The 22,563-nt window shown below is 48.3% G+C and overlaps 1 protein-coding gene across 1 annotated transcript in view; it reads left to right on the top strand.

The window, feature by feature from the left end:
• Positions 1–22,563, top strand: part of KIAA1549 (KIAA1549 ortholog) — an 89,406-nt gene that overhangs the window by 43,582 nt on the left and 23,261 nt on the right. The window contains exons 2-6 of the mRNA XM_063929249.1: positions 3,429–6,059; positions 6,657–6,745; positions 17,976–18,153; positions 18,828–18,958; positions 19,265–19,448. Of these exons, the coding sequence (XP_063785319.1) occupies positions 3,429–6,059; positions 6,657–6,745; positions 17,976–18,153; positions 18,828–18,958; positions 19,265–19,448 (3,213 nt within the window). The remainder of the gene's footprint in view (positions 1–3,428; positions 6,060–6,656; positions 6,746–17,975; positions 18,154–18,827; positions 18,959–19,264; positions 19,449–22,563) is intronic.

Genomic DNA, 22,563 nt, shown 5'->3' with positions numbered 1-22,563 from the left:
AGCTTCACTTCAGGAAAGGGAACTAGTCTGCGTTGCGGTACAAAAATTGTGTCTAAATCAGGTTGTGGTCCCGGTACCCCTAGATCAGCAGGGGCAGGGCTTTTATTCAAGCCTGTTCGTGGTGCCGAAGCCGGACGGCTCGGTGAGACCTATTCTCAACCTGAAATCTCTCAACTTATTCCTAGAGAAATTCAAATTCAAGATGGAGTCTCTCAGAGCGGTGATCTCCAGTCTGGAGGAGGGAGAGTTCATGGTCTCCTTGGACATAAAGGACGCTTACCTTCATGTCCTCATTTATCCTCCTCACCAAAGATTCCTGAGGTTTGCTATCCAGGATACGCACTACCAGTTTCAGATGTTGCCGTTTGGTCTGTCCACGGCTCCGAGGATTTTTACCAAAGTAATGGTAGAAATGATGGTTCTCCTGCGCAGGCAAGGAGTTACAATTATCCCGTACTTGGACGATCTCCTGATAAAGGCGAAGTCCAAAGACAAGTTGTTACAGGACATTGCACTGGCCATGTCAGTTCTGCAACAGCACGGCTGGCTCCTGAACTTGCAAAAGTCACAGTTGATCCCGACAACCCGTTTGGCGTTTTTGGGCATGATTCTGGACACGATCCAGCTGAAGGTTTTTCTCCCTGTAGAGAAAGCTCTGGAAATTCAGAGTTTGGTAAAACTCTTATTGAAACCGAAAACGGTTTCCATTCATCAATGCATTCAATTGCTGGGAAAGATGGTGGCGGCATACGAGGCCCTCCAATTTGGGATGTTCCATGCCAGAGTGTTTCAGTGGGATCTGTTGGACAAGTGGTCCGGATCCCACCTGCATATGCACCGGAAGATAATTCTATCTCCCAACACCAGGATCTCCCTCCTGTGGTGGCTCAACAGCTCTCACCTCCTTGCAGGACGTCGGTTCGGGATCCAGGACTGGATCTTAGTGACCACGGATGCAAGTCTCCGAGGTTGGGGGGCAGTCACTCTGGGGGTGACCTTCCAGGGAAGATGGTCAAGTCCAGAAACTCATCTTCACATCAACGTTCTGGAACTGAGGGCCATTTACAACGGCCTTCTACAAGTGGAACATCTTCTTCGAGACCTGCCGGTTCTGATTCAATCGGACAATGTCACGGCAGCAGCTTACGTAAACCGCCAAGGCAGCACAAGAAGCAGAGCGGCAATGGCAGAAGCCACAAAGATTCTTCGCTGGGCGGAGAGGCATACAAGCGCTCTGTCTGCAATATTCATTCCGGGAGTGGACAACTGGGAAGCGGACTTCCTCAGCAGACACGACCTAAATCCAGGAGAGTGGAGCCTCCATCCGGAGGTCTTCACGCTGCTGACAAAGCGATTGGGGGTTCCCCATATAGACATGATGGCGTCTCGCCTCAACAAGAAACTTCCGAGGTATTGTTCTTGGTCCAGGGACCCTCAGGCGGACGCGGTGGATGCACTGACAACACCCTGGGTGTTCCCCTCAGTGTATGTGTTCCCTCCGGTTCCTCTCATCCCAAAGGTGCTGAGGCTTCTAAAAAGGACAAGCATTCCGGCGATCCTTGTGGTCCCGGACTGGCCAAGGAGAACTTGGTACCCGGATCTTCTGCCGTTACTGGTCGACGATCCCTGGCCTCTTCCTCTGCGCGAGGACCTGCTGCAGCAGGGGCCGTTCGTCTATCAAGACTTACAGCGGCTACGTTTGACGGCATGGCGGTTGAACGCCAGATTTTAGCCCAGAAGGGTATTCCCAGTGAAGTCATACCTACTCTTATCCTGGCCAGGAAGGGTGTGACGTCGAAGCACTATCACCGTATTTGGAGGAAATATATTTCCTGGTGCGAGTCCAAGAAAGCTCATGTGGAGAAATTTGACCTTGGCCGTTTTCTCCATTTTCTACAAAATGGTGTGGATGAGGGCCTTAAATTGGGCTCCATTAAAGTACAGATTTCTGCTTTGTCCATTTTCTTTCAGAAACAACTGGCCTCACTTCCTGAGGTGCAGACCTTTGTGAAAGGGGTGTTGCATATCCAACCTCCTTTTGTGCCCCCCTTGGGACCTTAACGTGGTGTTATCATTCCTTCGGTCTCATTGGTTTGAACCTTTACGTAAAGTGGAGTTGAAATTCCTCACTTGGAAGGTTGTCATTTTATTGGCATTGGCATCCGCTAGGCGGGTGTCAGAGTTGGCGGCCTTGTCTCACAAGAGCCCTTATTTGATCTTCCATGAAGATCGTGCTGAGTTAAGAACTCGACAACAATTTCTGCCAAAGGTGGTTTCCTCTTTTCATATTAACCAACCTATTGTGGTGCCAGTGGCTACTGGCGCTTTGGCTGCGGATAAGTCTCTGGATGTGGTCAGAGCCTTGAAAATCTATGTAGCCAGAACGGCTCCATTGCGGAAAACAGAGTCTCTGTTTATTTTATACGCTTCCAATAAGATTGGATGTCCTGCTTCCAAGCAGACCATTGCACGCTGGATTTGTCAAACAATTCAGCAGGCTCATTCCGCGGCAGGCTTGCCGTTACCGAAATCGGTGAATGCCCATTCCACTAGGAAGGTGGGCTCCTCCTGGGCGGCTGCCCGGGGTGTCTCGGCATTGCAACTTTGCCGAGCTGCTACTTGGTCGGGGTCAAACACGTTTGCTAAGTTTTACAAGTTTGATACCTTGGCCGATGAAGACCTTAGTTTTGGTCTATCGGTGCTGCAGAGTCATCCGCACTCTCCTGCCCGTTTTTAGAGCTTTGGTATAATCCCCATGGTTCTTTGAGCGGCCCAACATCCTCTAGGACGAAATAGAAAATAGGATTTTGAATACCTACCGGTAAATCCTTTTCTATGAGTCCGTAGAGGATGTTGGGCGCCCGTCCCTGTGCGTACTGTATCTGCAGTGTAGTTCTGGTTAAACACAGTTGGTGTTATCGTTTTTTTCAGCTTCTTGCTGAATCTTGTTCATGTCCGTTGACATGTGTTCAGTTATCTGCCATGTTGTACGGCATGCTTATGGCGTGAGCTGGTGTTGTGCTCACCTTTGTTGTTGAATCCTTTCCTCAAAATGTCCGTCTCGCCGGGCACAGTTCCAAACTGAGTCTGGTGGAGGATATAGAGGGAGGAGCCAGGTCACGCCCCCTTTGAAAGTCTTAAAGTGCCCATGTCTCCTGCGGATCCCGTCTATACCCCATGGTTCTTTGAGCGGCCCAACATCCTCTACAGACTCATAGAAAAGGATTTACCGGTAGGTATTCAAAATCCTATTTTTAAGGATAGCCATACTTGAGCACATGTGCTTAACTAGTACCTCATTGATTTTGATCTATCCACCTGTGCTCAAGCACTGTCTTCTATAGCAGTTACCTATTTTACTTTCCATGGTATTGTGTTTCATTTTGATTCACATTTCACGCTAATTGACGTATTCCTTTTCTTTCCAGTTGTCCATTTTGGCCCCTTGTTCCTGAAGGTGAATGAAAGCTCAGATGTCAGTAAGAACGCGTCAGTCCCGGATGAGTTTGTCAGCAACTTTCCAGTAGATGTAACCTCGGCTGAACCGTCTTCCCCTGCACCGGAGACCACCCAGTTTCTGGATTTTCCAAGCACTGTGGACCCCTTCAGCACCATCTGGCCACTTTCCAGTGAAGCTGTCCTACCAAATGATGTCTCATTAACTCCCAGCCTTACTGCCCAGCCACCCGTATCGTGGACCAGCTCTCAAGTCTTACATAGCACCATGGACACCGAAGTCCTGAGCATCATCACTTTAAGCTCTGATGTGATGGGATCTGCTAGCGTCATTGACGACACGCCGCTGTCTGCGGTCCCGGAAACAAGTCGAACATCTAATGTTCTTGAAGAAAGGATAACTGTTCCACATCTGACCTCTTTTGCTAGTGTCACCGAATTGTATCCGAGTACCAAAACATTCCCAATGTCCACGGAACACACAGAAGTTTCTTCCTCAGATTTTGAATTGCAGAGTTCTGTGGTGGGTAGTTCTTTGCTTGGACAACTCTCCACATTTCCTCTTTCTGACTCCATGGTGGAATCTACATTGGTCGTTTCCAGCGCACCTGGTGCTTACTCATCGGAGAAACCATTTATCCTGGAGAGTAGCATAGAAATGCCAAGTGTGGCCTTCACAGAGGATGTCACCAGCATCCTAACCAAAAATCCTTTGTTTTCTATCTTCTCGGATCTAGGGCTCATCAGTGCACAGGTTTCCACCATCAGCCCTGGTATGGATCTGCTGACGACCCCTCTACCCATTACCTCTGCTATATATGGAGAATCTCACAGCGAAATCCAAGGTGTCTCAGAAAGCCTTTTGGGGGCAAGCGAGGAACGTCCTTTCAGTTTGGTCAGTACTCCAGTGCCTACTGTTACTTCCCTGCATGATCAGACATTGGTCCTGCCTTCCGATGTCACCTACTCTCTCCCGGTGTCTGAGGATTATGTGGAAACCATCAGTCCCTCAGGATCCATGGGAGATGGTCCTCATGCCAGTGTGGTGTCAGATAAGGAGTTCTTAGTTGAGTCCACCATTGTTGTATATTCTTCAGTTCCAGTAGTTCCTCTGATTTCCAGTTATACAGATATTATTTTGGATTCTTCCACTAGTCTTGTTGACTCCAGTCTTACGGAAATCCTGATGACCTCCATGTTTCCATCACAAAGCTTAGATTCTACGAGTCTAATACCCCCATTAATAGCTACAGAACTCTTTGTGTCTTCTATGTCATCTGTTGAGCTTTACTCGTTTTTTACAGCTACATTCACACCAATACTGACACCATTCCTTGACAGCAATGTTTTCGAACCTGGGAACACAGCAGAAGCTCCTGCATTTGTCATGAGTGACTCTGGAATGTATTTCAGCCAAAGCATGTCTCCCCTAGTAGAAGAGAGTGCCGAGATGACCGGTCTGGCCTCCAGCGAACTCTCCTGGGTTACTACCCCTGATCATAGCATCATGTTCCCGTCGTTAGCAGAAGACCTTCCCCTCACGCACTCACTGTTACCCAGTGATTCATCATCCCTGAGCTTTTCCTCTCTGCTGGCACCATCCAAATCCGCCTTCAGTGACTCTGTGTGGGAGACGTATTTTACATCGCCGGTGGAAACCATCAGCGCCGAGGTCGTGTCATGGCAGACCTCAAATGCCACGTCAGTGTTCTCCTTCACTCCATCTTCTAGTCCTGACTGGGCAGAGAGAAGTTCAGGGGTCTTTTCAGAGCTCTCTGCGGTCTGGGAAGTGACACCCACCATGGAGTCCGAGTTGGGCAATCTCTATACCTCAAGTTTCGCAGGTGCTACCTCCTTACTGCCTTTACTATTATCGTCTGCACTGAGTGTTGCTACACCCACCTTGCCCACCTACTCCTTCGGGTCTGATTATACCAGCAGTGCTTTGATTGAGCAATCTCTTCAGACCTCATTGCTCACGGTGGGTCCTCTGTCGACAGAACTACTGATGTCCATGTCTACATTGATTTTCGACACCTTGGAAGTTTACACTTCACTTCTTTCAGTTAGTACAATACCAACTACCAGCCTCAACATCTCACCTGTTCTAAGCTTGCCACCCTCACCCACCATAAGTACACCAGCCACAGTAAGCTTTCTGTCCACGATGAGCGTCATATCCACCACAAACTTGACAGCCACTCTAACCTCACCATCTACCTTAAGCGTCTTCTCAACTGTTGTCCCACCCTCTACAGTTAGCTTGCCGTGGTCTCCGAGTACACAGCCAAGTATAACTCTGTTGTCCACACCGACTGTTCCTCACCCTCCAAGCACCAGCCTTTCTTATTCCACCAGACAGCCAGCTACCACGGTAGCCACAACTTCTACACCAACTTCATCCACGTCACCCGTCTCCCATAACACACAGGCTGCAACCTCTTCAACTGCGGCCAACAACATCACCCCAGGAGTTACCCCAACGACTTCTTCACCAGTCACACCTCCCTCTGGTCTCACAGCTGTATCTCCTCCAACCACAACCACTAGACCCACCCTGGTGTGTGATGTTTCCAATCCAGAGCCTTATCTGGTCACCGCAGGTAAGCACCGATTGTCCTAAGTAAGATCTAGTTTTCCCCACCTTGCCGGTGCTAAAACAATGTTCTGGTTCCATGAAGTACAGAGAAAAACAAAAAGCACCTGCGCTCTGTTGCTGTAAGGGGTATATCCCCCAACTTAATTGTGTAGATGAACTAAAAATGAATAATCAATATAAAGGACGGTAGGTTAGGTTGAATTAATGTATATATTCAATTTAATCAAAACAATATCAACCTAACCTACCGTCCTTTATATTGATTATTAATTTTTAGTTAATCTACACAATTAAGTTGGGGGATATACCCCTTATAGCAACAGAGCGCAGGTGCTTTTTGTTTTTCTCTGTATTTCTACTCTCTTGGGGATATACCACCCCCAGCACCAGCGGCTATTGACAGCGCCCTCCATCATATTCTTTTGCACTGGTTCCATGAAGTGTTGTCTCTGCCGTCCCACCACGAAAACTTGGAATTAAATACAACGGCATAAAATTCTGCCCAGAGCATAAACCATTCAGAGGGAAATTATGCGGATTAGATGAGACGATTGCGCTTTATCTCTATAAATAATTATCCTGTAATTTTTTTTTCTTTCAGTTCTGTCCCGTGGATCAAATATTCAGAACATTACGGAATCAATCAAGGAACTGCTAACGCTTCATTTCAGCCGTTCCGTGGAGCTGGAGGTGAGTGTAACACGTTGGATTTGTGGTCTCTTTGGATGCCAGTGATATCAGATTATAATACTCACAACATACGGCCTAAATCTATATAGGCTCAAGGCGGCCGATTGTGCAGCTCACGCAGTGTAATGTAGAATGATGCGACAGGTTGCGTAATTCTATTTGTTGCGTTATTATCTCTAATATTATAATGCAAGGATTAGGTGCTGTTGCTGCGGTCAGTGTACCAAACTTCATGTGTGATCCCGGGTAAGTATTTACTATTTGCATTAAAGATTAGACCCCACTGAAGTCGAGTCTTGTTTTATGTGCTTTGTGGAAGTAAGTAGGGTGAATATGTTTTGAAAATGTATAGTTACTTAACAGTGTATGGCAGAGACTTGCATAAGGTGCTATGATCACCCTTACTCTGTAGCGTTGACCCAGCCACCGAGCCATACCAACCACTCCTCTGCCGGTAGGGCAAGGACCAATCTCAAAGTCCTCCGGGTCTTGGCAAGTCCACCAAGTAGCAAGATCTGCCTAGGCTTCGATATCCAGGTACCGGCATACCGGCATGATCCCAGACCAGTATATCAGGAGCCGCAACCTCTACCCAGCCTGCCCAATGTAGCTCCTTACATAATTCCCGGTTAGATTCCTGCTGCGCTGCGGCCGTGATGGGGCTGGTCTCGCTCTGTTGGGAACCTGCATAACAAAGGGTGACCACTGCACCTCCCAAAAGTCCTCAGATTGCAGCGGGCAGCCCGTGGCTCCATGGAGGCCTGGCTAGGTACACTGGAGGAAAGTAGGCAATAACTCGCTTGTCAGGCAATAACTCACTTCAGTCTCCGGTCCGTCGTCTCTCAGTTAACCCCTGCTTTAGCTAAAAATGGTCCATCAGCTGACCAGTACTTCTGGCCCATCATTGGCGACTGCTAGTGGAGGAATTCCTGCAAGGCCTATAACCAGGGGTCGGCACAACTTCTTTGGGTGCTTCCGGGTTACTGTGGTTCTGATAATGCCAGGTGGGATCAATTCTCTTTCTGTACATGTTCTAGAATCCAGCGATATCTAAATGACCCGACCAGGAGACCTTTAAGAATACACATGCTCCAAGCACATTGCATGGCATGCTTTACAATATGGGGCAGGAGGAGACGCCAAGTAGGTTTAGCCTTTTATATTCCAAATACCCAGCACCCTGCTCTCGCCAAATATCAGCCATTAGGTGCACTCTTGATGTTAATCATTTGTAGTCATGGATGCGCTTGAGCCGGGATTATGGTTAATAAATGACCGTAACAACCTTAAACAATGCTGGTAGCGATGGTGACATTATATACAGTTGCGTGTTACTCAGCTGCATAATAGCCATGAAATACCCGGCGGCGTTCAAGTATGAACTCGCCGACCGGGTATTTCATGTATGTACAGAGGGGCTTCCCCACCAGAGCAGGCACAGAGTGACTGACGGCATGTGAGCCCTGCACTGTGGGGATTGGTTGGCTCTCGCACAAGGGCCAGGCCAATGATATCACAGGAACTGCATTCTCGCCATTGTGACATGTATCAGATCCGAGATATGTGGGAGGGGCTTCAGCTATCTGTATTGGGGGGTGGGGGGGGGGACTTAACTTTTTGGGAGAGCTGCAGTTGAACGCCAGGTTAAAGCTGAAAAATAAACATGACCTCAATGGTTCGTGTCTAAGTTAAATAGTGATACATTTGAATACAATTATATTATTTTCATACTTTTTATATTATTTTATTGGTTCTATATAATGCACCAACCGTGTTGCAACAGGAGATTTCAGCAGCCGCACTTTACCCCACTGTTAATACAGTACATGTCGGTGTCTGGATTAGATATTCTGGAGATACTGGGTCTTGTATCTGGGCCACAGATGCATGTAAATATACCATATATACCGATCTTTCATTCCCCATATAACACGTAATGTCAGCTGCTTATCCCACTCAGCACCTTCTATCCACTGTCGTCTCATCCCCCGGGGGGAAGACGGAGAGATCTCAGGTTATAACAAGTGAATTCTAGACAATGATATTTTAGGTAACAATAATAGTGTAAGGTTTTCAGTTTGTCTGCTGCGTCCGCTCTAAAGGCCCATACACATTAGATGATGTCGCTCTGTGAGCGACATCGTCTAACGTTTCCCCCTCCCGGGCAGGCCGGTCGGCGGCCGCCTGTACACACTGAGCGATATGACCGCTCATATCGCTCAGTGACGTCACGCCCCCGCCAGCCCTGCATGAAGGTCGTGGACGACAGTCCACATCCTTCATGCATGCCCTACCGACAGCGACGATCGTTGCCGACCCGCGGGGCCGCGCATCGGTCATCGCTGGCGCATACACACTTAACGATAAAATGAGCGACGTCGCTCAGGGAGGGGGAAAATGAGCGACGTCGCTCATTATATCGTTAAGTGTGTATGGACCTTAAGATTACCCCAAACCTTCCGCGCTTTATTTCATATGGAAATGTAATAAAAGCAGCTTTGTAAAAAAAAAAAAAAGCTCAAAGTTAAAGCCCCAAATGCATACGAGAGTAATGGGCTACTTACCTGTAAGATCACTATAGTTCCAGTGACACCAGTCAGACAGGCAGAAGAACCAGTATGGACCGCTCTTCCTGAGACTCCTAGTACCAAGCCACACGCTGATGCGTTTCGCCACACAGACGTTGCCAGGGGCGTGGCTGGGAAACACTAGATATAAACAGTAAGGGAACACCACGGGGGGGATGTCCATAAGTGGCAGCCGGCAGAAACCGATTTAATTACATAGATTTAGTTTCTTTTTTAAGAAAGCAGTAAAATATACAGAGTGTGGAGCTGGGTGAGGTGACGCGTGACATTTGTCATATATAACGCATGGAGATAGTAAGGTGCAATGTTTAACTTTATAACGGTGCAGCTCTGAATACAAGGGGGGGGGGGTATTCCCTTCCTTTCCGTTGTGTAACAGATCTGACTTTAGTGACTTAATAGACCAAAATACAAAGAATATCCAATAAGCGCAGCAGATGCAGACATGACACCTCTTCTTCAGGTCTGAACAGTGTGTGCTTGTACTACCGGTACTGCCCACTAGGGGAGCTCTTCATCAGTCTCCCCATGATGTCACAAGTAAGAAACAGGATCAGCTTCCCCATGATGTCACTAATAATTATAATAATCATATTATGATGGGTTGGAGGGGGGGGGGTAATGGGTAAGAGTGGGCTGGCAGGGAGGGGGTACTGGCATCTCTTGGGTGGCAGAGTTTCCTCTATAGTACTGTACCTTGTATACAGTATTACTGTATGACAATATTACTAATCTGGTGGCAGTGCTTCTCGGAAGTACGTTGCTGTTTTATATTTATTTGCCAGTCACTAGAACGGGGGCTATATCGGGCTCCTCCTCCCTGTGGATTGCCTGTTGGTGCTTTGCTGACAATTCCTAGTCATGTATTTTATCACAGAGCCATGTATGAATAGGTTCCCATAGCATGGGCACAGAGAATGCTCCAGTATGACACCTGGTGGGAGATTAAGGTTACTGCACATAATTGGAGCAATGCTTTGTGAGACCACAGCAATGCGAGGTGATGTTTCGCTGAAGCGTTGCAGTCATGTCGGCGGAACGTGCCGGCTGCCGTCTCCATGCTTGCTACAGCTGTACGTCCTGACTTCATGGTCATTGTGTTCTTGCATTCAAGCCCAGCAATTGGTAACTTGCATTCCTGTAGCCTAGGAGATTGCTGGTCCATTATTCAGATCTGTGAGGTTTAGTTTCTGTGCCCGGAGTCCCCTCTCCTTCCCTGTCCCCTCTCCTTCCCTTCTTCCCTGAGAAGGAGATGTCCCATCCTCCCATACAATATTCATAGTGCCAGCTTTTGACACCTGCGATTGAGGAGGGGAACCTGTACCAAGGGGGCCTTAAATTAGTGACACCAAATACTACTAGGGATGTCCCTCTAGGGCCCTGTAACTGCATACGTAAAAACAGTCTGCGCCTATAGCTGTGCTCTTTGTCCGACTGGAAATGAGGACCCTGCAGACGGTGATACCTTCACTGCAAAGTCCATCCTGCTTCCACCCCCAGCTGTTCTGTATTTATACTAAAACACTGCCTGGTGCAGCCTCAGTGAGGCCTGAATTAATCACGAGAGTGATAGGACATCGGGTCTGTCTTTATTACATGAGACGTCTTTACAGTTTATTTTTAATGATTACATTGGTGCAGGAGTAAGAGCGCTCATACAGTTACCTCCAACCTCTCTCATCAGACGCCTCAAAGTCTGTGGCCCTGTAGAGGCTGCTGTCCTGGCCTGCAGAGCCATTCACTCTGGTTTCTCTCCTTACTCTGTTCCCTGATTCCTCTTTTACTTGTCTTACTTTTCCCCTAGTTTATCTCCTTACCCTCCTTTACTTCCCATTACACTCCTTCTTTCTCTATCGTCCTAGTGGATGCTGGGGTTCCTGAAAGGACCATGGGGAATAGCGGCTCCGCAGGAGACAGGGCACAAAAAGTAAAGCTTTTCCAGATCAGGTGGTGTGCACTGGCTCCTCCCCCTATGACCCTCCTCCAGACTCCAGTTAGATTTTTGTGCCCGGCCGAGAAGGGTGCAATCTAGGTGGCTCTCCTAAAGAGCTGCTTAGAGAAAGTTTAGCTTAGGTTTTTTATTTTACAGTGAGTCCTGCTGGCAACAGGATCACTGCAACGAGGGACTGAGGGGAGAAGAAGTGAACTCACCTGCGTGCAGGATGGATTGGCTTCTTGGCTACTGGACATTAGCTCCAGAGGGACGATCACAGGTACAGCCTGGATGGTCACCGGAGCCGCGCCGCCGGCCCCCTTGCAGATGCTGAAGTTAGAAGAGGTCCAGAATCGGCGGCTGAAGACTCTGACAGTCTTCTAAAGGTAGCGCACAGCACTGCAGCTGTGCGCCATTTTCCTCTCAGCACACTTCACACGCTGTCACTGAGGGTGCAGGGCGCTGGGGGGGGGCGCCCTGGGAGGCAAATGTAAACCTATATACTGGCTAAAAATACCTCACATATAGCCCCCAGAGGCTATATGGAGATATTTAACCCCTGCCAAACTTCACTAAAGAGCGGGAGACGAGCCCGCCGTAAAAGGGGCGGGGCCTATCTCCTCAGCACACAGCGCCATTTTTTCTCTCACAGAAAGGCTGGAGAGAAGGCTCCCAGGCTCTCCCCTGCACTGCACTACAGAAACAGGGTTTAAACAGAGAGGGGGGGCACAAATTGGCGATATAAATATATATATAAAGATGCTATTAGGGAGAAACACTTATATAAGGTTGTCCCTATGTAATTATAGCGTTTTTTGGTGTGTGCTGGCAAACTCTCCCTCTGTCTCTCCAAAGGGCTAGTGGGGTCCTGTCCTCTGTCAGAGCATTCCAGGTGTGTGTGCTGTGTGTCGGTACGTGTGTGTCGACATGTATGAGGACGATGCTGGAGGAGGCGGAGAAATTGCCTGTAATGGTGATGTCACTCTCTAGGGAGTCGACACCGGAATGGATGGCTTATTTAGGGAATTACGTGAGAATGTCAACACGCTGCAAGGTCGGTTGACGACATGAGACGGCCGACAAACAATTAGTAACGGTCCAGGCGTCTCAGAAACACCGTCAGGGGTTTTTTTTTTTATAAAAAACGCCCATTTACCTCAGTCGGTCGACACAGACACAGACACGGACACTGAATCCAGTGTCGACGGTGAATAAACAAACGTATTCCTCATTAGGGCCACACGTTAAGGGCAATGAAGGAGCTGTTACATATTTCTGATACTACAAGTACCACAAAAAAGGGTATTATGTGGAAGTGAAAAAACTACCTGTAGTTTTTCCTGAATCAGATAAAATAAAATGAAGTGTGTGATGATGCGTGGGTTTACCCCGATAGCAAATATTGGCGTTATACCTTTTCCCGCCAGAAGTTAGGGCGCGTTGGGAAACGCCCATTAGGGTGGATAAGGCGCTCACACGCTTATCAAGTGGCGTTACCGTCTCCAAATACGGCCGCCCTCAAGGAGCCAGCTGATAGGCAGCTGGAAAAATATCCTAAAAAGTATATACACACAGACGGTGGTTATACTGCGACCAGCGATCGCCATCAGCCTGGAGATGCAGTGCTGGGTTGGCTTGGTCGAATTCCCTGACTAAAAATATTTTATTGATATAGAGCATTTAATAGGATGCATTCTATATATATGTATGCGAGATGCACAGAGGGATATTTGCACTCTGGCATCAAGATAAGTGCGTTGTCCATATCTCCCAGAAGATGTCATGGACACGACAGTGGTCAGGTGATACAGATCCCATACGGCACATGGAAGTATTGCCGTATAAAGGGAAGGAGTTATTTGGGGTCGGTCCGTCGGACCTGGGGGCCACGGCCACAGCTGGGAAATCCAACCTTTTTACCCCAAGTTACATCTCAGCAGAAAAAGACACTGTCTTTTCAGCCTCAATCCTTCCGTTCCCATGTGGGCAAGCGGGCAAAAAGCCAGTCATATCTGCCCAGACATAGAGGAAAGGGAAGTAGACTGCAGCAGGCAGCCCCTTCCCAGGAAAAGAAGCCCTCCACCAGTGGGGGGGTAGTCTCAAGAGTCTCAGCGCGCAGTGGGATCACTCGCAAGTTGACCCCTAGATCATACAAGTATTATCCCAGGGGTACAGATTGGAGAGTCGAGACATTTTTTCCTCGCAGGTTCCTGAAGCCTGCTTTACCAACGGCTCCCTCCGACAAGGAGGCAGTATTGGGAAAAAAATTCACAAGCTGTATTTCCAGCAGGTGATAATCAAAGTACCCCTCCTACAACAAGGAAAAGGGTATTAGTCCTCCACACTATATTGTGGTACTGAAGCCAGACGGCTTGGTGAGACATAGTCTAAATCTGAAATCTTTGAACACTTACATAAAAAGGTTCAAATCAAGATGGAGTCACTCAGAGCAGTGATAGAGAACCGGAAAAAAGGGGACTATATGGTGTCCCTGGACATCAAGGATTACCTCCATGTCCAAATTTGCCCTTCTCAACAAGGGTACCTCTGGTTCGTGATACAGAACTGTCAATATCAGTTTCAGACGCTGCCGTTGAATTATCCACGGCACCCCGGGCCTTTACCAAGGTAATGGCCGAAAAGATGATTCTTAAAAGAAGAAAGGCATCTAAATTATCCCTTACTTGGACGATATCCTGAAAGGGACAAGTTTCCAGAGAACAGTTGGAGGTCGGAAAAGAACTATCTAAAGTAGTTCTACGACAGCACGAGTGGATTCTAAATATTCCAAAAATCGCAGCTGTTTTCCGATGATACGTCTGCTGTTCCTAGGAATGATTCTGGGCATAGTCCAGAAAGAGGTATTTCTCCTGGAGGGGAAAGCCAGGGAGTTATCCGACCTAGTCAGAAACCTCCTAAATCCAGGCCAAGTATCAGTGCATCAATGCACAGGAGTCCTGGGAAAAATGGTGGCTTCTTACGAAGCGATTCCATTCGGCAGATCTCACGCAAAAACTTTTCAGGGGGATTTGCTGGACGAATGGTCCGGATCGCATCTTCAGATGCATCAGCGGATAACCCTGTCTCCAAGGACAAGGGTGTCTCTTCTGTGGGGGCTGCAGAGTGCTCATCTTCTAGAGGGCAGCACATTCAGCATTCAGGACTGTGTTCTGGTGACCACGGATGCCAGCCTGAGAGGCTGGGGAACAGTCACACAAGGAAGAAATTTCCAAGGAAGTGTGGTCAAGTCTGGAGATTTCTCTCCACATGAATATACTGGAGCTAAGGGCAATTTACGATGCTCTGAGCCTAGGAAGACCTCTGCTTCAAAGTCAACCGGTGCTGATCCAGTAGGACATCATCATGGCAGTCGCCCACGTAAACAGACGGGGCGGCACAAGAAGCAGGAGGGCAATGACAGCAAGGATTCTTCGCTGGGCGAAAGATCATGTGATAACACTGTCAGCAGTGTTCATTCCGGGAGTGGACAACTAGGAAGATTTCCTCAGCATAAATGAATTCCACCCGGAAAAGTGGGAACTTCATCTGGAAGTTTCCACATGTTTGTAAACCGTTGGGAAAGACCAAAGGTGGTTATGATGGCGTCCCACATGAAGCGCCAGGTCTAGAGACCCTCAGGCAATAGCTGGGACGCTCTGGTAACACCGTGGGTGTACCAGTCGGTGTATGTGTTCCCTCCTCTGCCTTTCATACCCAGTGTATGGAGAATGATAGGAAGGAGAGGAGTAAGAACTATACTCGTGGTTCCGGTTTGGGCCAAGAAGAACTTGGTACCCGGAACTTCAAGAGATACTAGAAAGGATCTTGATTCAGCAAGAATCATGTCTGTTCCATGACTTACCGCAGCTGCGTTGACGCCAGGGCGGGTGAACGCCGGATCCTAAGGGAAAAAGGCATTCCGGAAGAGGTCATCCCTACCCTGGTCAGAGCCAGGAAGGAGGTGACCGCACAACATTATCACCGCTTAGGTGAAAATATGTTCCATGGTGTGAGGCCAGGAAGGCTCCACGGAAGAATTTCAACTAGGTTAATTCCTACATTTCCTGCAAGCAGGAGTGTATATGGGTCTCAAATTGGGGTCCATTAAAGTTCAAATTTCGACCGGTCGATTTTCTTCCAGAAAGAAATTGGCTTCAGTTCCTGAAGTCCAGAAGTTGTTAAGGGAGTACTGCATATACAACCCCTTTTTGATGTCTCCAGTGGCACTGGGCGATCTCAACGTAGTTTGGGATTCCTAAAATCACATTGTTTTAAACAACTCAAATCTGTGGATTTGATATATCTCACATGGAAAGTGACCATGCTGTTGGTCCTGGCCTCGGCCAGGCGAGTGTCAGAATTGGCGGCTTTATCTCACAAAGCCATATCTGATTGTCCATTCGGACAGAGCAAAGCTGTGGACTCGTCCCCAGTTTCTCCCTAAGGTGGTGTCAGCGTTTCACCTGAACCAGCTTATTGTGGTGCCTGCGGCTACTAGGGACTTGGAGGACTCCAAGTTGCTGGATGTTGTCAGGGCCCTGAAAATATAGTTTCCAGGTCGGCTGGAGTCAGGAAATCTGACTTGCTGTTTATCCTGTATGCACCCAACAAGCTGGGTGCTCCTGCTTCTAAGCAGACTATTGCTCGTTGGATTTGTAGTACAATTCAGCTTGCACATTCTGTGGCAGGCTTGCCACAGCAAAAAATATGTAAATGCCCATTCCACAAGGAAGGTGGGCTCATCTTGGGCGGCTGCCTGAGGGGTCTCGGCATTACAACTCTGCCGAGCAGCTACGTGGTCGGGGGAGAACACGTTTGTAAAATTTTACAAATTTGATACCCTGGCAAAAGAGGACCTGGAGTTCTCTCATTCGGTGCTGCAGAGTCATCCGCACTCTCCCGCCCGTTTGGGAGCTTTGGTATAATCCCCATGGTCCTTTCAGGAACCCCAGCATCCACTAGGACGATAGAGAAAATAAGAATTTACTTACCGATAATTCTATTTCTCGGAGTCCGTAGTGGATGCTGGGCGCCCATCCCAAGTGCGGATTATTCTGCAATACTTGTACATAGTTATTGTTACAAAAATCGGGTTATTGTTGTAGGAAGCCGTCTTTCAGAGGCTCCTTTTGTTATCATACTGTTAACTGGGTTTAGATCACAAGTTGTACGGTGTGATTGGTGTGGCTGGTATGAGTCTTACCCGGGATTCAAAATCCTCCCTTATTGTGTACGCTCGTCCGGGCACAGTACCTAACTGGAGTCTGGAGGAGGGTCATAGGGGGAGGAGCCAGTGCACACCACCTGATCTGGAAAAGCTTTACTTTTTGTGCCCTGTCTCCTGCGGAGCCGCTATTCCCCATGGTCCTTTCAGGAACCCCAGCATCCACTACGGACTCCGAGAAATAGAATTATCGGTAAGTAAATTCTTATTTTTTCTCTCTTCCCTTCTCCTCCTCCTCTTTATATTTTCCTTACCTTAACTTTCCTGCTTCGCCGCTGCCTCTGTTACTTCTCCTCCTCTCTGGTGCTGGCAGACCAGGCTCGGCAAGACGCTTGCACCGCCACATGTGTACACGCGTGTGGTGGCTTTCCGTGTCTCATGCAGAGGCAGTCTGTGTCAGCAACGCTTTTATACGTGAAGCAAATACTTTATAATGTTCAGAGTAGAATATTTTAGAGCATTTCTATGTTTCTAACTTCTTAGATCTTATTTATCTCCAGTGCATCGATCCTTCCATCCACCAGACGGGGAGGCGGTAGTCGGGAGTAGGCCCAGAGATGCCGGCCGCCTCTTCTGTTTGAATCAGAGTCTTTAGTTTACAAGAGAAACCTGCAGTTGATTTTCTAAAGGGCTTTCAGGAACGTGTTTTCAGGCAGACGCACGCCCCGCGCTCTCCGTGCCGCTGACCCGGGCCTACTCTGTGCTTGCACGAGACGGCTGTTAAAACTTAATGGATGACAGTAAATTTGAAAGGCGTGCCTACTGGCTTTATTACCCAGAGAGGGAGAGACGCTCGGCTCCTCTCAGCCTCTTACACCCTGGATGTAGGGACGGCGAGCACATAATATGCGCCTGATATAAACCTCACCTCCCATATGTGGATTCGATGTCAAAGCCGGCACCCGCTTCCTGCGTCGTTAGTTTGAGTAAATGCGTTTCCGCACGGTTCACATCAGCGCAATGCAGAAATGCGCGGCAGCAGTTTATTACTGACATCTCAGATACAGTAGGGTCCACCGGCGCTCCAGGGAAAACACCTGCGCCAAGAACGAGACAGCACGCCTCTACAGATAGTGAGAATCTCGGCGGTGCGCATATGAAAAGTGACAGCGCGGGTTGTATCCGGCGCTGATCGGCGGATGTATTACAACATGTAACATTAAATATTACAGATCATTATCATTTATTAAGGACATCGTTTGAAGTTTTAGCAATATTAATAGTTAATAGTTTAAATTAATAACGTTAATAGTCACGTTTAAAGTGATCCTAGTATATTATTACCTGGGCAGTTTATCCGTATCTTTGCTGTCGCTATTGTAAACCTGACACCTGCGGATTATAGGGAATATAGGGAATAACTAAGTAAATAAAAAGATGACAGACTTTTGCATAGCTTTATAATGATATATGTATATATAGAGGTATAGTGATAATGTAAAGTGTCAGCTCTTGTGGCCTCACCCCTGTATTTCCCATCTGCAGGTCTATACGATGTCTGAGAGATTTTCCTTTATGGTAACCTCCGGGTCCGTCATCTACACGGCCGTAGCTGTTGGTAACGTCTTGGGCAGGAGCCGTCTTGTGTTGGGGCAGTTTCCACCCATCTTGTCCCTGCAGACTGCGCTTCTGGGGCTAGACCAGAGGTTCCACGTTCAGACAGGTGAGATGCTTAGTATCAGCCTTTGCAGCAGCCCCGCATTAGGTGCAGGTGATGCGTCAGAAACAGGCGTTGCTTCCCCAGTACACGCGACTCAGAATAGCACTTGCCCGGGCGTAACAGATCGGCACTTGTGCGGAGTTTTTGCTGTTCAAAACCTGCCTGAAACCGCACACAGGGCCTGGGCTAAAGTTGGGGGTGAAAGCCCAAGTGCGCGCCGCTCCGAGCATGTAGGTGGCGCCTGGATTTGAAGTTGAATAGGACTGGCACTTGCTATCCTGTTGCGCTTAGAGTGGTGGCGCTAATTACTGCTAAATACGTAAAACACTTCCAGCATCCCCTTCCCCCTGTGCACCATAGATTGTAGGCTGTTCCTGGTGCTCCTTTGCGGTGAGTATTGGGGTCATAGGGTATAAATCCCAGCATGCCCTGGGAGCCATGGAACGCTTGGGCAGGTTGGCGATTGTAGAAGCTGCGACACCAGAATCATATCTGATATTTTTGCTGTTGCCTGTGATTGAGCCGCAGAGTTGCTCCCATAATGATTTTCCCGCATTACAGCGGTAGTTACAGGATCGGCGGGTATAATTCTCCAGTAGGCTAGCATGAAGAATGGCATTACTGTACCTCCTGCGACGACCACGCACCGTTATCTGTGCCCCCTGCTTTGTCCCCAGTCCTCCAGTTTGTGCCGCAGACGGTTGACATCAGACTTTGCACATTCAGCGAGCAGATCCAGAAGGGCCTGAGTTTGGCGCTGTACGAAGTGAGGAGGTTGCGGCAGGAGAGCGACAATTTCACGCTCCAGGTAACGAACGCTTTTGATACGTAGAACAACCATAATATAATGCATCCATACCAATACTTTATTACAGCACTATGACCACGCCCACAGTGTATTTAGACCACACCCCCATCACATGGGCAGAATACAATATACCTAGCCACCGCCAGAGTGGGTGTAACGGTTTCACGCATGGAGATAAATCCAGGAATTGATACATTTCCCCAAAATTCTCTTCTTTTTTTTATCCGTTTCCTTTAAAATGATTATGTTGAAGGTTGTGTCAGCGTCTGTGGAGCCCGGCCGGCTCATTCTCCCTCCCGCCCCCAGATAGTGAACATTACATCCAGTCCGCCTCCGGTTGGGATTTGGAAGGCGCCTGTCACGATCTCCTTCGCCGTCAGAGACCGGAATGGCTTTATGAATGGTTCCGATGTCAGCGATCAGCTCCGGAACATGAGCCTGGTAGAGTTTAGTTTCTTCCTGGGATTTCCGGTGAAGCAGATTGCAGAACGTGAGTACACTCCCATATGGGGGCGGCAGTGGCGGGCTGGGATCGGGCGGATGCTTTATGGTATCACCGGTAGAGGTGTATGAGATGGTTTCAGGGTTCTGGTTCTTCCTGTTGGCTCTGAAGGTAGAAATTCCCTGGAAATTGTCACACTTTAGAAAGATCCAAAAGATTTGAGCTAAATTCCAGCAACGCCAACAGGATCAACCACGTTCCAGGTCAATGGCGGCCGTTAGCGTAGGAAAGTTTTTCCGATGTAAAATGGACGGCAGGCTTCTAGCCTTCGGCCCGATTTGGGAACCACGAACTTCATTTCGGAATGTCGGATTGGCTTAAATTTAAGAATATGCTGCAAAAAAGTTTCCGATCGCCAAAGCCGATCACATTTCAAACCAGTTAACATTTTGTGAACCACTCTTAAACCGTGGGCTACTACAGTGTGAGGGCTAGAAGGTGCCACGTTTATATAGTCAGGTACTGCAACTGTAAAATGCAGCCATGCCCCATTTCAAAGAGGCGGGGTCAGGCCAGATGTGGGTGTGGCTAGAAGAACACTTGACACTTTAATGAGATGTCTGCTTTCTGATAAGGGTTTCGTATAAGTAGGGCTCATGGGAGAACCCTGCAGAGAGGTGAGATTGCAGGGGATCCATCACCCCATACAGCTGCCGTGTCACCCATCCAAATCAGGTGATACATTATACCGACGGTCACATGACTGACACCGGCACCCCGACAGTTACCATGCCAACAGGGGATGGGGTAATTATTTTACCCCTCCCCTGCCCCCTACCCTATCCCGCCTGGGTGGCAGCCAGGGCTAAGATTTGGGGGTGGCGGCGTTGGCTAAGAGTCGGGGGTGGCAGCTAGTGCCTAACTCTAACCCCCCCTCCTGCCCTGGCCCTACCCCTAACCGTCCCCCTGATATTTACCTTTGGGATGTCGGCGGTCTATGTTCTGGCAACGGTATTCAGAGTGGTGTCGGGATTCCGCCAATGGTCACATGACCACCGACATCCCTCCAAATCACTATGTTTAAGAGCTTAGACCGGTGTTTCTTAATCTCGGTCTTTATGGAACACTGACGGTGCATGTTTTCAATAAATCCTCAGGAATAGTTATTACCACCCACATATGGATTGTTTTAGTCCGTTAACACAGGTTTACTGTGAAATACCTACAATCAAAATCCCGACAAGTTCAAAATGCCGACATTTAAAAATACTGACAAGGTCAAAATACCGACATTTAAAATGTCGACAGGTCAAAAAGTAGACACAAGTTTCCCATTGGTTTTTTTGGGGTGGGTATGTCGACATATGCCGACATGGACACCGTGTAAGTGTACCGCGTCCCCTCGCATGCGCTCGGCACACTGTTATATAACCCCTCCAGGTCCACTGGGATGGTAAAGTATGAACATGTCGGTTTCGATGAAAAACTCATGTCGACATTTTTAAATGTCGGTATTTTTTACCTTGTCGGGATTTTGAGTTTGTTGGGTTTCTCACCGTCGGTCAATGGGTGTTGGGATTTTGATTGTAGGTAAATTGACCGCATCCCTGTTAACACACCTGTGCTCCAGCTAGATGATCTGGAAAACATGCACTGCTAGGGTTCCATGAGGACTTCGGTTGAGGAACACTGGCTTAGACATCCATATGTAGTGCTGGTATGTGTATGCCACATCAGGACATGGGAGCGACAGTCTGCACCATATCTGGTCTCAGTCACATCTGATCACCTCCAGGGTGAAGGCCGCAGCGATAGGGGGTCCCGCTGACATCATACGCATACCGGGGGAGGTGTAGTACTGCTATGACAGGCAGATCTGTAAGAGAGGATGTCTCCTTATATGTCATGTATTGATAATTTGGAGGATGGAAATTGCCGGTGACAAGTGTAATTCAGGGCACAGCGAGGGACGGGGCTGTGACCCGTGAGGTCATTGCTGCACTCTTGTGTGTGGTTAACGCTTACAAATGGTGATCAGTGTCTGGTGGGTGGTATTATATCCCCCCATAGAGGCTGATGTCATTGTGTGCTCAGTGGCTGTCTCTATAGACAAAGCCCCCTCCCCAGTCTCCGGTCCGCTTTACAGACTCCGCTCGGAATAATACAGGTCTGACAATAGGGATTTCTGAGCTGCAAACTTTCCCACATTCCCAGACACAGAGGGGACGGCGGCTCGGGGCAGCGGACGTGCCTGCGTTGTACAATCCACAGCACCAAAAGGCTGTCTCATTATGAGATTATAGCAGGCGACCAGTCGTATTAAAGTTTCATTAAATGCATTATAGACAATACAAGTTACTATTATTTTTCTCTGACGTCCTAGTGGATGCTGGGAACTCCGTAAGGACCATGGGGAATAGCGGCTCCGCAGGAGACTGGGCACAACTAAAGAAAGCTTTAGGACTACCTGGTGTGCACTGGCTCCTCCCTCTATGACCCTCCTCCAGACCTCAGTTAGAATCTTGTGCCCGGCTGAGCTGGATGCACACTAGGGGCTCTCCTGAGCTCCTAGAAAAGAAAGTATACTTTTAGGTTTTTTATTTTCAGTGAGATCTGCTGGCAACAGACTCACTGCTACGAGGGACTAAGGGGAGAAGAAGCGAACCTACCTGCTTGCTGCTAGCTTGTGCTTCTAAGGCTACTGGACACCATTAGCTCCAGAGGGATCGAACACAGGGCCCGACCTCGATCGTCCGTTCCCGGAGCCGCGCCGCCGTCCCCCTTACAGAGTCAGAAGTATAATGCTCCCACAGTGCTGACATCTGCCACTAGGTGGCGTGTGATCACGCGTGATGTTATAAGGGTTCTTATTACCGATAATTAATGAAGAAATGCTGTAATTATAACAAGAATATAATGTCCAGCATGCTTTGCTGTTGCATCTGTAATAAGCCGCAATTTACACCACAGCGGGGGTTCACAATTTATTTGGGAGGAAGAGACAAAATTACATCTGCAAGTAAATGATCTGCATATTCCGTATTTTCATAAATAAATGAGTGGTGACAAATCGGGATATTCTTGTTCTGTAACAACAACGTACTGTCTGGTACCTGCGCTGTCTGCAGCCGGATATATAGCGGCCTACCCGTGTGCTAACCGC

Source organism: Pseudophryne corroboree, chromosome 6 (assembly GCF_028390025.1).
Source record: "Pseudophryne corroboree isolate aPseCor3 chromosome 6, aPseCor3.hap2, whole genome shotgun sequence".
NCBI classification, from domain to species: Eukaryota; Metazoa; Chordata; class Amphibia; order Anura; family Myobatrachidae; genus Pseudophryne; species Pseudophryne corroboree.
The sequence above is the reverse complement of the archived record's forward strand: the minus strand, read 5'-3'. Positions and strand labels throughout refer to the sequence as shown.